A 13,138-nucleotide genomic window follows, 5' to 3' on the forward strand; every position below is an offset into this window, starting at 1 on the left:
ATATGTAGGGTAGAATGAAAGAGGAGAGCAGGAGACAGCGAGGTTTAGTGTAACGGCAGCGCCGCCGCGGTACGTCGCGCTTGTGATAGATTGTGATGGCAGCGTCACCGCACTGATGCATAAATAAGGGCGCGCGTCGACTTCGTTTCCAGGAGCTAGACGCTGACGGTCTGCTACGTTCCGCCGAGAGCAGACGACAACTTCTGCGGCGCACTGCTTGAAGAAGGGGATGCGTGGGAGGAAGCAGAGAGGCTCATTACTATACATTCCCTCCTGTTTTTCGCTGTCGGAATGCAGGCGTTCCTCCTGAAAGGCAAGGAAGGAAGGAAGACCATCCCCTCGCCGTCTTGCGGGTAGTACAGGGATGCAAGGATGAGTTGGCTATATAGGCTTGGCATGCGTGTTGTCCGTGGATTCTTGCCGGTCTGAAATGGCTAGCATGCATTCAGGAGCCAGCGCGCACCGCACGGGAGATCTTTGACTGAGACATGTGCTTCCGCTTGGGTGTGGGGCTCCCCTCACATCGAGTCCCCCTTTCCTTACGTTTGTCCGTTTGCATCCGAGACCCGTCTGGTTTATCCCAGTGCAGTGTTTGCATTTTGTGGACCTGCTTTTCGCACGAGCTGCTAGCGTTGGTGGTTCCTTTGGTTGGCGTTGTATTTGATGACGGGAAACTTCGGCATTGCAATGTTGGAAGACGAGAAGTATATATTTTGCCGAGCTTAACTGTGTTGCCTTTTCTCGCGTGGGAAATGTCTAAGCGAGGCTAGCACTTTTGAGGTTTTGAAGGTGAGTTGATTGAACCCCCCCCCCTCTCCCCCCTCTTTTTTTTTCCCCCTATAATAAATTTGCTTCGTGCAGCTGTGATGGTGGTAGGCAGGAGGGAGTGCGGCTGTTTTTCGCTGAACTTAACCATAAAGAAGAAAGCCACATTGGAAGAACCGATGTTTCAGTTCTTGCGCAGCTGTGACGGGAAACGCGGCAGTCTCAAGCGGTCGCCACATGGCGCGATGGCCATCGCGACTCGACGCACACGCGGTCGTCTCCGACCGGCAAAAGCGACAAGACGGCGCGGTGGCTGAGTGGCGCATTTTCGCGCCATTTCTCGCTTGCGGTGCGGCTGCCTCAGTGTTCAGTCGCCTCGCGTTACCAAGTGGCATAGCAAGTGGGTACCCTGCTATTCAATGTTCAATAGTGTGAAACACAAAAAAAAAGGATGCCATGCAACATTCTTTTCTTCGGGGGAGTAAGTCGCCGAAATTCCTCCTCTCTGGACAGTCGGAAACAGGTTTCGCTATAGCTTCCACAGTGCTTGCGCGGGGTGCACCCGACCCGACTGCCCAGTGAACAATATGGCAGGTTCTTCGCTGGCATCGTCTAGCGAGCCACTTCCGGGCGTAGGGCGGAAGTTTCCGCAAGCCCTGGCAGCGGGTCAGCTGCCCCCAGCTCATCGCGCGATTTGTCGCCGCTAGTTATCGTCGGGGCAGTTAGCAAATGAGCAAAACCAGCGATTGATGCAGTCGGTGCACTGGCAGTCCAGAACACACGAACAAAGAAAGGGATTGAAGACTCGCACGCTAACATGTTCCATGTTTTCAAAAGAAAGAAACGCCTACAAATTCGAACTGCTTGTTCTACTGTGACGTTTCATTCATAGCTTTCTGCCGTCGTTATTGGGATGCTGCGTGGCGAATTGTGGCGAGTTCTCGCTCATATTCTTGAAAACACGTGAAGTGTCTGTTGCGTGGCCATAACAATAAATATAGCATTCTTAAATAGTGCACTTTAGTCTAAGATTGTTGGGTAGAAGTGTGCAGATTTCACTGTCGAAGCCAGGTGAGCTGCGTACGTGTTACCTTTTTGAGCACCAGAAAGCTCCAGCGCATTGCAATTTGCAAACGGAACTTTTCGGCTTTATATGACCTTTGAATATTTTATTTATTTAAAATAAAATATTTATTTATTTATTGAATCCTCAAAGGCCCCATTTAAGGGGTATTACATGAGGGGTGGGGTTGGAGTACGGCGGTTGCAATAAAAAATGTATTTCGATGGCAGTTTTGAAACGATGAATGTCGGTTAGTGAAGCGATGTGGTCGGGAAGGTCGTTCCAATCCAGGGCAGTGCGGAGAAAAAATGACTTTTGGAATATTGTATGGGCGCGCTGGAGGTAGACGGCATTGGAGTGCAGATGACGAGATGACCAATGGGCTGGGCGGATGAACAGTTGTCAGATGGCAAGCTGTGTTAAATGGCTGTGCAATACAGTTGGACTAACCTGTTTGTGTGGCATGGCGTCTATATACTATATCGCCGGCCGCATCTGCAGACTGGACGCGGCAGTCAGCAGCAAGGTTCTCGGACGTCGGAGGGTATCAGTACACTTCAGTTCTTCCATTTACTTGCGCTATCTCTCAGATCGTTTACTTTCTTACTTCGTTGGGGATCGACCGGGCCTAACACATGTAGGGCAGAACTTATTTCTTTTATTTTCTTGTCGCTGAACTCTCCTTTGAGCGTAATCATCGGCTGATCGGTGGCGAAATGGGTGAGCCGCATGCAGGGACTTGTGAAAACGCGCCTGGATTACTCGCGCGACGAGGGTTTTGAACGCAGCGCTACCGTGCTGCCCTTGCGCTCCAAGCGCCTTGTAAATGAGTCAGATCCGATGGTCACAAAAACAACAGCAGCAGCAGCAGCTGCTGTGCCGCTCTAAAATAATTCCGACGCAACGGCCCCGCAAGTTCGACGTGATCGTCAGGCATTCTTCTCAACTATACGCAAAGTCTCTTTTGTGTGAGTGGTAAAAGTTACCCAAGCAACACAATACCCTCTTAGTCAAAATTTTCCCAGCTGGGGTGTGTTACGACCGTGCATCATCCGCATTTGCGCGCTCTATTGTTCGCCTGTGGACATGGATAAGTGCTGTGGATATGTGGTGTTGGTACAATGGCTCTAAGTGAGCCTGTTTCCAGGAATCCTGTTTTGTAAGCCTGTTTTGCTTTGTGGACACCCTGCAAATGCCAAATTGACCCTGTCAAGAGAACGTCTAGGAAAACACAAAGAAATGTCCCCCTGCGGGAAATAGCCGGAAGTGCTTTGGTTCAATTGTTCACCCTTCCCGTCGAGAAGCCTTATGGTCCAGTGAGGAATACCTACTGTCCAAAGGAGACGACAGAGTGACACGTCCGCTGACGTGCAGGACAAGAAAGGAGCATGACGCATACGGCCATTAAATGATTTCCCGGGAATGCAGGAAAGATTTGCAATTGTCGAAAACGGACAATGCTGGGAGCGTATGCGGCGCGCACGTGCACTTGGGTTTCTGAGAAGTAAATCCACTTGCCGGAACCAGCCTATCGATTCTTGGCTGAAGAATAGAAATGTACCTCCTCGCCGTTCCCAAGCTTTTCCCGCCAACAAGTGACCAGGCTCAACGAAACAATGCCGGGCCAGTCAGTGCTTCAGACCATCAGTGCAGTGATGTGTTCGATTGGATGCCGATATCTGAGGGGCGTGCCCTGGATTTGGTTGGTCAACATCTTCAGAGAGGGGCTGGACATAGGGGGTTTTAAGGACGCTGCAGAGCACGAAATGTCGCTCTGAGCCCTGAGTAAACGGCTAATCCAGTCGCTTCTCGCTATGAACTCTTAACGCTTGCCATTTTGCTGATGTACCCTTCTTTTTCTTGTAAATAATCTTGTAAATAAGTTTTCTCAAAGTGCCATTAAACCTGCTTGTACATATTTCACCAACTTCGAAGATTCAATCCTTATTCAACCCGGAGTCTCTGCACGCTACCAAGTGAAGGCCGGGTCGACATAGCCCCAGCGTCACGACAGGTGCAAGCAAGGTGATGTGTGCGAATTTCCTCCCTGTCAACTGTTCCGAATTTTCCGTTATACATGTGTGCTCGTCGTAGGTTCCACGGGAAATAAATTTTATTTGGGAAAAAAAAACAAAATCAACCTTGCACTACAGCGGGAGGGCAGTATGCACAATCCGTAGAAGTTCTGTTAGCAGGTGAAACGTCGTATAGTGGCTTCCATGGTTAGATGCGTGCGGGGCCGTGAATCAACACCCCAAACTCAATTACTGCTTCTACAAACATGTCGCTGTTCAGGTATTGCTCAATGCCTGTCGCATTTGCTGTGCTTTTGTTTTCGGGTTCTGCTTTTCGTGTGTTGGGCTCCCTGTCCCCTTCCCTAGAAAATCCTGCGCCGCCGTTGCTAGTGAAAAATCGCGAACAGTACTCCTACGTGCCTTGAATTCATTTATCGCATAGATTTTCCGGGTTTGCTTATTTATGCGGATACGCTTCTTCCACATTTTTTTTTTTTTTTTTTTCAGCGCTTGAAGCGTTCACCTTCCTACTCGCATGAGATTAACTCCAATCGCGTGCTCTGGCTGCAGGTGGCCTAATCATTCGGCGGTACGTTGCCTTTTACATAATATAGTGTAGCTCACAGCGTCCCAAAGCTTCCCAACGTATACAAGCATATAACGTCCGTCAGCCATTTATGCGACATGCAGTGGGAGCGAGTCATAAACCCTCGAGATGTCGACGGAATGTACTCATTGGAGAGCCTGTTTGTTCCCCCACGGTAGTGCTGAGGGGCGAGCAAATATTCAGACCTACGAACAAGAGTTTTATACTTTGGTCATGTGTGTGTGACAGTATATGCTATTGAAAGTGCAAAAGGACACTGAAAAAATGCTTCGAGCGAACTTACACAGGGAAGTTTTGAAAGTAGCAAAGTCGGTGGCAGCAGAATCTGTGCAAAAAATAACAATAATAATAAATAAATAATAACAAAAGAGCTACCTATCAGAGCTTTGCTCATTAGTCTTCACCAAGGTTGTTGTACAGAGCTTGTCATTGTGAAAACGTAGAACAAAATCTGTGTCGCCCACTAGAAATCGCGCTTCACTGTACACGATAGCTTTCCTTGCTTGCCGTCCTGGGCGCACTAATGACGAAGCGGCGGAACGAACGGAGAGAGTTGCCCACACGCCGGGCCATTATGTCCGCGCCCTGCATCCTTCTATCCGTTTTTTTTTTTTGATGGGCGGCAGCAGTTGCGCTCTTCTGCGCGCGGTACATTGCACGCGCCAAAATATTTTGACGGCGTCAAAAGAGCGCGTTCGGGTCTTTAGCCTTCGGGAAGAGGCCGAAGAAAGATAAAAAGGGGCTCTCGGTTGTTCGTCTTCTGACGGCCAGGAGGACTAGGCCGGTAATTTTACTGCAATCAAGCGAGCGCGCCCGGTCGCTTGTGTGCGCAACCGCCATTCGTTTCCCCTCTGCTGCTTTTCTCTTTCCCCATCCGTTGGGCTATCGGGGGTGTACCTTGTACCGCGACACACCCAGGGTTGGGGCGACAGGAACACAACACACACCCCACTGCCCCGTAAGCCGAGGAAGCGCTAGCTTGCAGCAGCAGGCAGCAGCCTCCTAGAAGTGCACAAATGCGGACAACGCCCTTGGCATTCTCTCAGTTCGCTCCTTTCTCTCTCTCCCCTGCCGCCGCCCCCTTCAAGCTTTCGCGCACGCCATCACTCCCTTTCTACTCAAAGTGGTCTCTCCCAAGGTCGCGCATGCGTACTAGTTCGCGCTCGCGAATGTGCGTGCTCCCCCTTCTGAGTGAAGTGGTTTCGTCCAAGGTCGCGCATGCGCGGAAGCCGCATTGCTCTCAGCTGGCAATCCGGCCATCCGGCTCTGCCGATAACGTGAATGCTTGCGTGGAGGCTGCTGTGGAGCTCGTTGGCGCGTGTACACTGTGCAACGGCTGACCGCTTTCGGCAGCGGTTTACACGGACCTGTCTGTCGAGCGCAGCGGGGAATAACCTAGCGCTCTGTCTATCTTCTCCGCGGCTCGAGTGCGTCGCCCGTGTGTGTCCTCTCCGGAAATAGGCGACCGTCGTTCTTTGATCCGGCGCAAGCCCCGTGAAACCTTCCCGATCGCTACGAAGAGTGGCGAGCGCATCTCTCAGCGGCATCTTAACGGTCATTAAAAGAGGACAACCGCATGCCTCTGTGAAGCCGCGGTTTCCGCTGCACCATGGTCCCTGGAAAAACTTGCTGCACCCATATTTGAGATGGCGCTTGGAAACTCGACTCGGGTGACCAAGCTCAATCATTTCTCGCTGACGTTGGTCCGTGTTATGTTGCAATTCCTCCGATTACTTCATTCGGGGAGGCTTTGAGCTAGCTGATGTCTGTTATCCACTATTCACTGGTTCTAAGGACGCGTGCCAATTTCTTAAAAGAGTAGGGCGAGTTGGTGGAACATCAGCGCTCGTCTTGTGTTCCTTTGCTGTCGTGTTCGTCTGTCGCGCTGTTTTTCCATCCAAGTAGCAGTGGAGCCTGACTCTACTGCTACTTCAGCGCGTTACGTCTGCACATCGTATTCAAGGTGTGCTGGAGCTAGTAACAAGTGTCATGAATGCGTTTGTGTACTGTCGTCAGACTTTCTTCTGTATTGTTTTTATTGCATCGTCTCCTAAAGCTAGAGCTGCTGAAATCCACATCATGAAAGAGGATGGCCTTGTGTTGGCCGAATAGGGCGTTTTAAGCTCACTGCCCACTCTCTTGATTGCCGTGTTATTTTGGGCAATAATTTGAGATTTTCTGGGCTCTTCGCAGTTTGCATCGCCATTGATACTGGTGTGTTTCGCTGCTCTGTTTCGGTTATTTCACCCGCAAAACCTGGCTTGCAATGTCATGCTTATCAGGCCAATAGTGTAATGCAGCAGAGTAGTCATTCTTTCAGTGATATAAAACGTTCTAAAAATCATAAAAGCATATGCCGTGAAAATTATACCTTTTATGCATTTTAGCATACACAATTCCTATTGACCTATCCTGAGTTGTCGCTGTTAATTTTGTGGCATTAGTGACAATCCGTGCCGTATTATGATGCCTCAAGAGTTAGTCTGTTCGTGTACACTAAATAGACAATTGTGCCTTGTACTTGTCTTCACTCAGCTGTTACCTGGGCAAATGTGCCTAAATGTGGGCTTGCGTCATTGTGCGGCCAGCCCATATTTCACAAAACGTTCAATACGCGTTCCTGTGCGCTACCCTCCACCGCTTCTCCCCATGTTCCTATGACTTCCCATTTTTTGCCCCCCTATTATGCCTTTTTTTATACAGTCCCGTTTGTTTCAAAAGCCCATCCTTGTCTCGTTTGTGTCTTTCCGCTTCCGAGCGTCTCTACTATGGGGCTCGTTCGATGAGACAGCGTGGCCGGCCGTCTCCCACGGGACAGTACTGTCCACATGTTTCTTGCCCTTTTCTGCCGTGTTTTTTTATAACAACCGTTTTCAACCACGACGCCTCAAACTAAACCACTGTCGCGAGATACGGGGGCTTTCCTGTCCTCCTTGTCTGAATGTCATAGCAGTAATTTGAACGGCACTGGCCGAATATGTCTCCGCAACGAGCGGCGAGGATGTAGCACTCCAGGATGAGTTCGACAGGATGATGGGCGGTAACAAAAGGGAGGGTGGGGGGGGGGGGGGGGGGAGATAAAGGAGGCGAGGGCGAAGAAAAACGGGGACGACCGCGGTGTTTCGTTTCGTAACACGCAAGCCCCTCCCAGCGTCGTTCGCCGATGGCGGAATAAATAACGATCGTTACCTCATATCGAGGACGCCGCCGGTCCCGCACGCACGCCGCGAGCACGTGGGCGCCTTGTGCTAGGATCCTGAGGACGAGGGGGATCGAGCGGCGAGCAGTCGCCTTGGCCCGAGAATGGAAGAGATGTGCGGAGCGGGAGACGGAAAGCAGACGCGATGCTGGCGCGCGAGGGACGGAAATGTGGAGAGAGGGTGATACCGCCACTCGCTCTCTCACCATATCTTCGTTATTTCTCTTTCTTTCTTCCTGTTCTGTCTGTGCTTATTTTCCTGCCTACTTTCTTGGTGGAATAAGAAAAGAAGATTGAAGATTAACGGACGGGAAGCTTGATGCAGACGGAAAGAAAAGAACGCTCGCCTCCCTCCAGTCTTTGCTTCATTCAGTCCTCTTTCTTCGGCTGATTTTGCGTCTCTCTATCGACCCTCGCTGCGCTGCTGCGTTTCCCTTCTCCCTGTCCCCTGCAGCGGAGCAGCCAGACTGGTTCGCGCTCTTAATTTCGGTTTTTCCTCATTTAGTTTACGGTGCACCTCGATCTCTTCCTCGATCCGCTCGTTTTATTTCCTCCTCCCTTTACGCTCGCGGCACTTTTTTTTGCCTCACTCTGTTCTCTCGTCACTGCAGGCTTGCTTTTATTTTTTTCTCACCCCTCGCAACACTGGCATCGTTTGGTTGCGGTTCAGCGCTTTCCTAGTTGATCTTTTTCTTTCCTACTTGTTCCACGCACGCTGCCCCCCCCCCCCCCCCCCTCACCACCACCACCACCACTCCCTCCATCTCTCTTTCCTTTAGAAATGACGTTGATTATTGGAAGGCGAGTCGCGCGGCCCGAAGGACGCCCCAGGGCACGAAGCCAACTAACGAAGCCTGCGCCTCTCCCCGCCGGCCAATGAGGGGTGTGCCCCGACGCGTGACGTCACACCCGGCGTAGTAGGCCAGAAGCCGCCGGTGGGACGGCTGGCCGCCGCCGGCGTCTGACGCGTTTCATACTTGCCTTCCACTCCTTTATTGCATAGATTGCTGCTTTTTTTTTTTTTCTTTTCCGCATGGCTGCGTCTCGCCGGTGCGCGTAGTTACCCGTCCCTCTGCATAATGCAGGTTTTTCGAGAGCGCGCACGCTCCCTAATGATAAGCCTTGGACCTTGGCAACCAACGGGCGGGACCAGCGCGTGCGTTCGCGCTCCTCTCAGTGAGATTCGGAGCGCAGGCGATTTTCGCACCATTCTGAAGGGTCTTTATTTTATTTTTTTTCTTGGCTGGCTACCCCTTTTGCCCTATCCGCTTTAGCTTCACCGTATTGACACCTTTAGTTCCCCCAATTTTCTGCACGTTATGACTTTATTTCTTTGCCAGACGCCTTAAGGGCGGATGCTGCGAATTTTATCCGCTTTTTCAAGCTTGTAGGGCAAGACTTTCTCAGACGCATCCGATCTGATATACAAGAGTATGTATGGCTTGACTACCAAGCTTTCGCAGTGCCCGGCAGTTGAGAAAAGTTGCTTAAAGTCGAGACAAGAAAAGAAAAACTGGCTGAGGGTAACCCCATTATATGCTGGTGGTCAGTTCTTGCTTGACGTATATTTGCAGGTTTATTCGGCCCGCACCACTGTAAATGCTGTTGCGAACTATATTACGTTTCAGCCTAGTTCTGCATGCGTCGCAAAGGGGTTTTGTGAATCACTTTAGTCACGCGTCTGACCTGAAAATAGTCTGTGAAAGCAAATCGAGCCCCCTAGCACCAAGCTTGCTGCAGCGTGTTACTAGCTGGGCAGACTAAGGCCTATCCCCGCTTAATGTGCATTTTTGAAGCCAGTCGTGACAGGGGGGTTTTGAGCAATATATTCCCAACGAGAGCACTGTTGGGGAAAGGTGAGGTGAGTTTAATTTCTCAAAGTATGGGGGGGGGGGGGGGGGGGGGACTCGATCCCTTTTTATTCTTGGGGGAGTGGTAGTTGTAGCAACAGTTTCGAAAGGCCGTTTAAGGGTTGAGGAGGGGGGGGGGGGGGGGTCATCAGTTTTACATAGGAAAAGTATGCTGAGCTAAATTTTGTTTTCGACGTTAATATTTTACATTTTACTTTGCAGATGAGACCGCCTCTCTACTAATGACCCCCTCTGCAATTTCGGGCTCTTTCTCACTCACTCACACGCTCGCACGCACACACACACACACACACACACACACACACACACACACACACACACACACACACACACACACACACACACACACACACACACACACACACACACATTATTATACTATATGCTATCACTCTATATAAGCGACCAAAGCTTCCGAAACTTGTTTATTGCACGGATTTATGGCTTGTTAATGAAAATACGCTGCCCGGACAGTTGACGAGTGAAAATGTACCGTGCTCACTGGTGTCCATGTATTTTTGCTGATTAATATCAGACGCTAACAGATCGTCATCTGTCCAAATCAGATGCTTCCTTTAATGCGCTTTCTGGTGCGGGACGACAGCAACCAAGACAGGTATTAAGCAGGTAATGCCATTTGAAGGTCTTATTTATATCGTTGGTTCCAGCCACTCAGTGCGAAAATTCGGGAGAAGGAGGAATGGCTTTTTTGTCTGGTTTATTGCTTTATGTAGAGGAAAGGAGCCTGATAGACGCGCATTGCCATTATCGTGTTTTGCATGGCTGTAAGGCACAGAAGTCCTCTTTTCAGATTATGATGCACGGAAGGCTACGTTAAGCCGCTGTGATGCGAGTGAGCATATATGCACTGGTATCGTGGGGGTGCAAACATATGGAATAGGTAGGAAAAAGAAAAGAAAAAAAAAAAAGAGCTCAGCTCGCATCGCTGGTTTAGCGCAAATCACGTCATGTCTCGTATACACCGCTAGGTGCTAGCTTTAACAATTTACGATATGTTTTAAAATAACGGCGGCCAGCACTCATATTCACACGGCTTTGCATATAAACAGAACTTAACCGCTGATGCTACTTTCGAGCTAGTTGCTGTACTCGTTTTTGTAGATGACGCGCTTAATGAACAGTTTTGGTCGCGAACGAAAGTGTCCACGTTTACTGAAGGCAAGCACTTTTCAGGGAGGCATTCACTGTTAACGTTTCTGCCTGGGCTTAGCCTTTCTCAGAAGGGTCAGTAGATGGCCAAGTGAGCGCACAGAGTGACTGAAGCATATAAGCGACAGCATTATCTTGCGCTGGCCACTGCGATGACCGGCAAATAAGTTTTGCTACCATTTGCGTACCACGACGCAGCTAGACCTCCCTAGCAACACTGCTCCCCTGAACTTGCGAATCAGAAATGCATTTTTACCAGAAATAAAGAAAGACACAGAGTTTTTTTGCTGTTTGTATGCGGCCCGTGGTGTCATGTTGAGCCCCGCTCAGTCAAATTGTTTAAACATGACTGGCCTGTGTTCATGGAAGAAAATGCACGGGCCTGCTACTGGCTCAGTAGTTGAGCCACCTCTGCTGCATCGTGCAGACAGAAGAGAAAAGAGAATGCTGCTAAATTACAACATACGGCCAGGTCTATTTGACTAGCGAATTAGGTGACCAACTTGAAGGTAGTGTTGCGTTCAGTAACGTTCGTACATGACGCGTGGCAGTGTCGGTGCCTCCATCTATCAATATGCATTTGAAATATACGAGCGTGGAAGCAGCTGTGGCGCCATCTGTCATCGCTTAAGTAAGTTAACTTGCATGGTGACGATGAAGTCGTCCTTCCGAGTGTTTTCCTTGGCTTCGTGTTGCTGTTAATTCCGTTCTGGGGCCGAAAACATACTTTCATATTGCTTCTTGCCATCTTGGACGTGTAGCCCAGGCGTGAATGGCCTGGGCTATCGCATATAATGATCGCTGTAGGTATACGTTCCTAATATCCCTCTCAGTGCAGTGCGAGGACGCCAATAAATTTTCGGCGCCAAGTCCTGGCCAGGTTTTAACTTTGGATAGTACCCCACTATAATTACCCCAGCGGGGGAAAACACACACACACACACACACACACACACACACACACACACACACACACACACACACACACACACACACACACACACACACACACACACACACACACACACACACACACACACACACACACACACACACACACACACACACACACACACACACACACGCCGGGCGGAGAAACATAAAAAAAAAGCAAGCAAGATAAACGCGTGAGAAGTTGAACTAAATGGAACTGGGGACGGAAACGAATGCAGAATCGGAAGAGAACGTCTAACTCGCAGTACGCATTACATATGCAGGGAGCAGTGCAGACCAGATGCCGGGTCTACGAAGTCATTAACGTCATTAGCGGCCATTAAATTCCGCATGAATTTCAGTTGCGAACATAAAAATGAAAAAAAAAAATCAAAATAAAAGCATAAAAAAACGAGGGTGAGGAGGCCGCCGTGAATATCGAGCGCCCTCTCACTGCCTGTAGGAAGTTGGGAACGCTGGAAAGAACAAAACACAACAAAAAACAAAGAAATCTGCATCTTTATCGAATCGAGAGAAAGAAAAAAAAAATACAGGCAGGACGTTTGGGCGGTGTGATGAAGGGGAAGCTCGGACGGAGGCAAAATTTAGCGTTGCCAGATGGTGGTGTTTGCGCTGTTGTGCCGATCGAAAGCAGCGCACGAGGTGAAGCCAATCCAAGCATGGGAGCAGGCATGAAGAAAACAAGAAAGGCGAAGGTAGTGAAGGGTGGGAGAGAAACACAGAGCAGAGGGGAAGGGAAAGAAGATGGATCGGCGAATAGATAGATGAACGCTCGAGGAGGAAAGGACATGTTAGAGAGGGTGAAAGATGAAAGGACGATTGCTGGGGTGAAGAGAGTGAGAGATGAAAAAATAGCAAATAAAACAAAGAGGAGAGGGAAAGGGAGAAAAGAAAGAAGAGAAAAGTTTGCAAATGGACTCTGCTTCGCTATTGGTTGGAGCCCTCTTTCTCTCGGAACTGTGGGCGGAGCGCGACTCTGCGAAAAATCCATTCGCTCCCAAGCTGCGAGGGCGATGTGGATCGCTCGGGGTGGCGTGGGGCGCTCTTTAATTTGCGGCGCAGCGAGAAGAGGTGGTGCGCACGACTTTCTTTGTTTAGTCCGTTCGTTCTTCCTCTGGCTTATCTTTCCTTCTCTCTTCCTTCGTGTGACCCTACCTACTTCATCCGAGCGGCACGGCGAAGCGAGCGAACAGCCGGGCTGTCTGGCGTTTCCACATAGGTCGGCCCCCTCACCCACCCTTCTGCGTTGCTTGGCTCGCGCGACGAATCCAATATCGCTGTTGCATTTTTGCTTGCCTGCTTGCTCGAGCGAGGAATGAGTTAGCGGCCGTCCTCTCTTTTCGCATTTTTTTTTTATTTTGTCGCTGGTCGCACCAACACAGCGCCGAAGCAGCGAGATTTACATGAGCACGCTACTATGCCTACCCACCAAGGACCGCCGACCGCACGACACCCCGACGTCGACGAAGTTCCATGACGACATAGTCGCGGCAA

The 13,138-nt window shown here is 50.0% G+C and overlaps 2 protein-coding genes across 16 annotated transcripts in view; one reads left to right on the forward strand and one right to left on the reverse strand.

Moving 5' to 3' along the window:
• Positions 1-8,212, reverse strand: part of LOC146197140 (uncharacterized) — a 216,137-nt gene extending 207,925 nt beyond the window's left edge. Inside the window, exon 1 of one of the 2 annotated variants that reach the window (XR_014706177.1) lies at positions 7,640-7,775. Coding sequence is in view for 1 of the 2 variants with exons in the window: in XM_084598915.1 (XP_084455041.1) it covers positions 7,640-7,858 (219 nt within the window). In the remaining variant the exon portion in view is untranslated. Of the gene's footprint in view, positions 1-7,639 lie in introns of both variants that reach the window. The other variant, XM_084598915.1, reaches the window with a different exon arrangement.
• The window catches only part of LOC146197141 (uncharacterized), a 212,031-nt gene that overhangs the window by 159,621 nt on the left and 39,272 nt on the right, over positions 1-13,138 (forward strand). Inside the window, exon 1 of one of the 14 annotated variants that reach the window (XM_084598904.1) lies at positions 12,630-12,718. The exons of 11 other annotated variants lie outside the window; for them this stretch is intronic. The gene's annotated coding sequence lies outside the window, so the exon portion shown is untranslated. 2 more of the 14 variants (XM_084598903.1, XM_084598899.1) reach the window with 2 other exon arrangements.

Source organism: Amblyomma maculatum, chromosome 3 (assembly GCF_055883805.1).
Source record: "Amblyomma maculatum isolate TAMU_Amacu chromosome 3, ASM5588380v1, whole genome shotgun sequence".
Classification (NCBI taxonomy): domain Eukaryota; kingdom Metazoa; phylum Arthropoda; class Arachnida; order Ixodida; family Ixodidae; genus Amblyomma; species Amblyomma maculatum.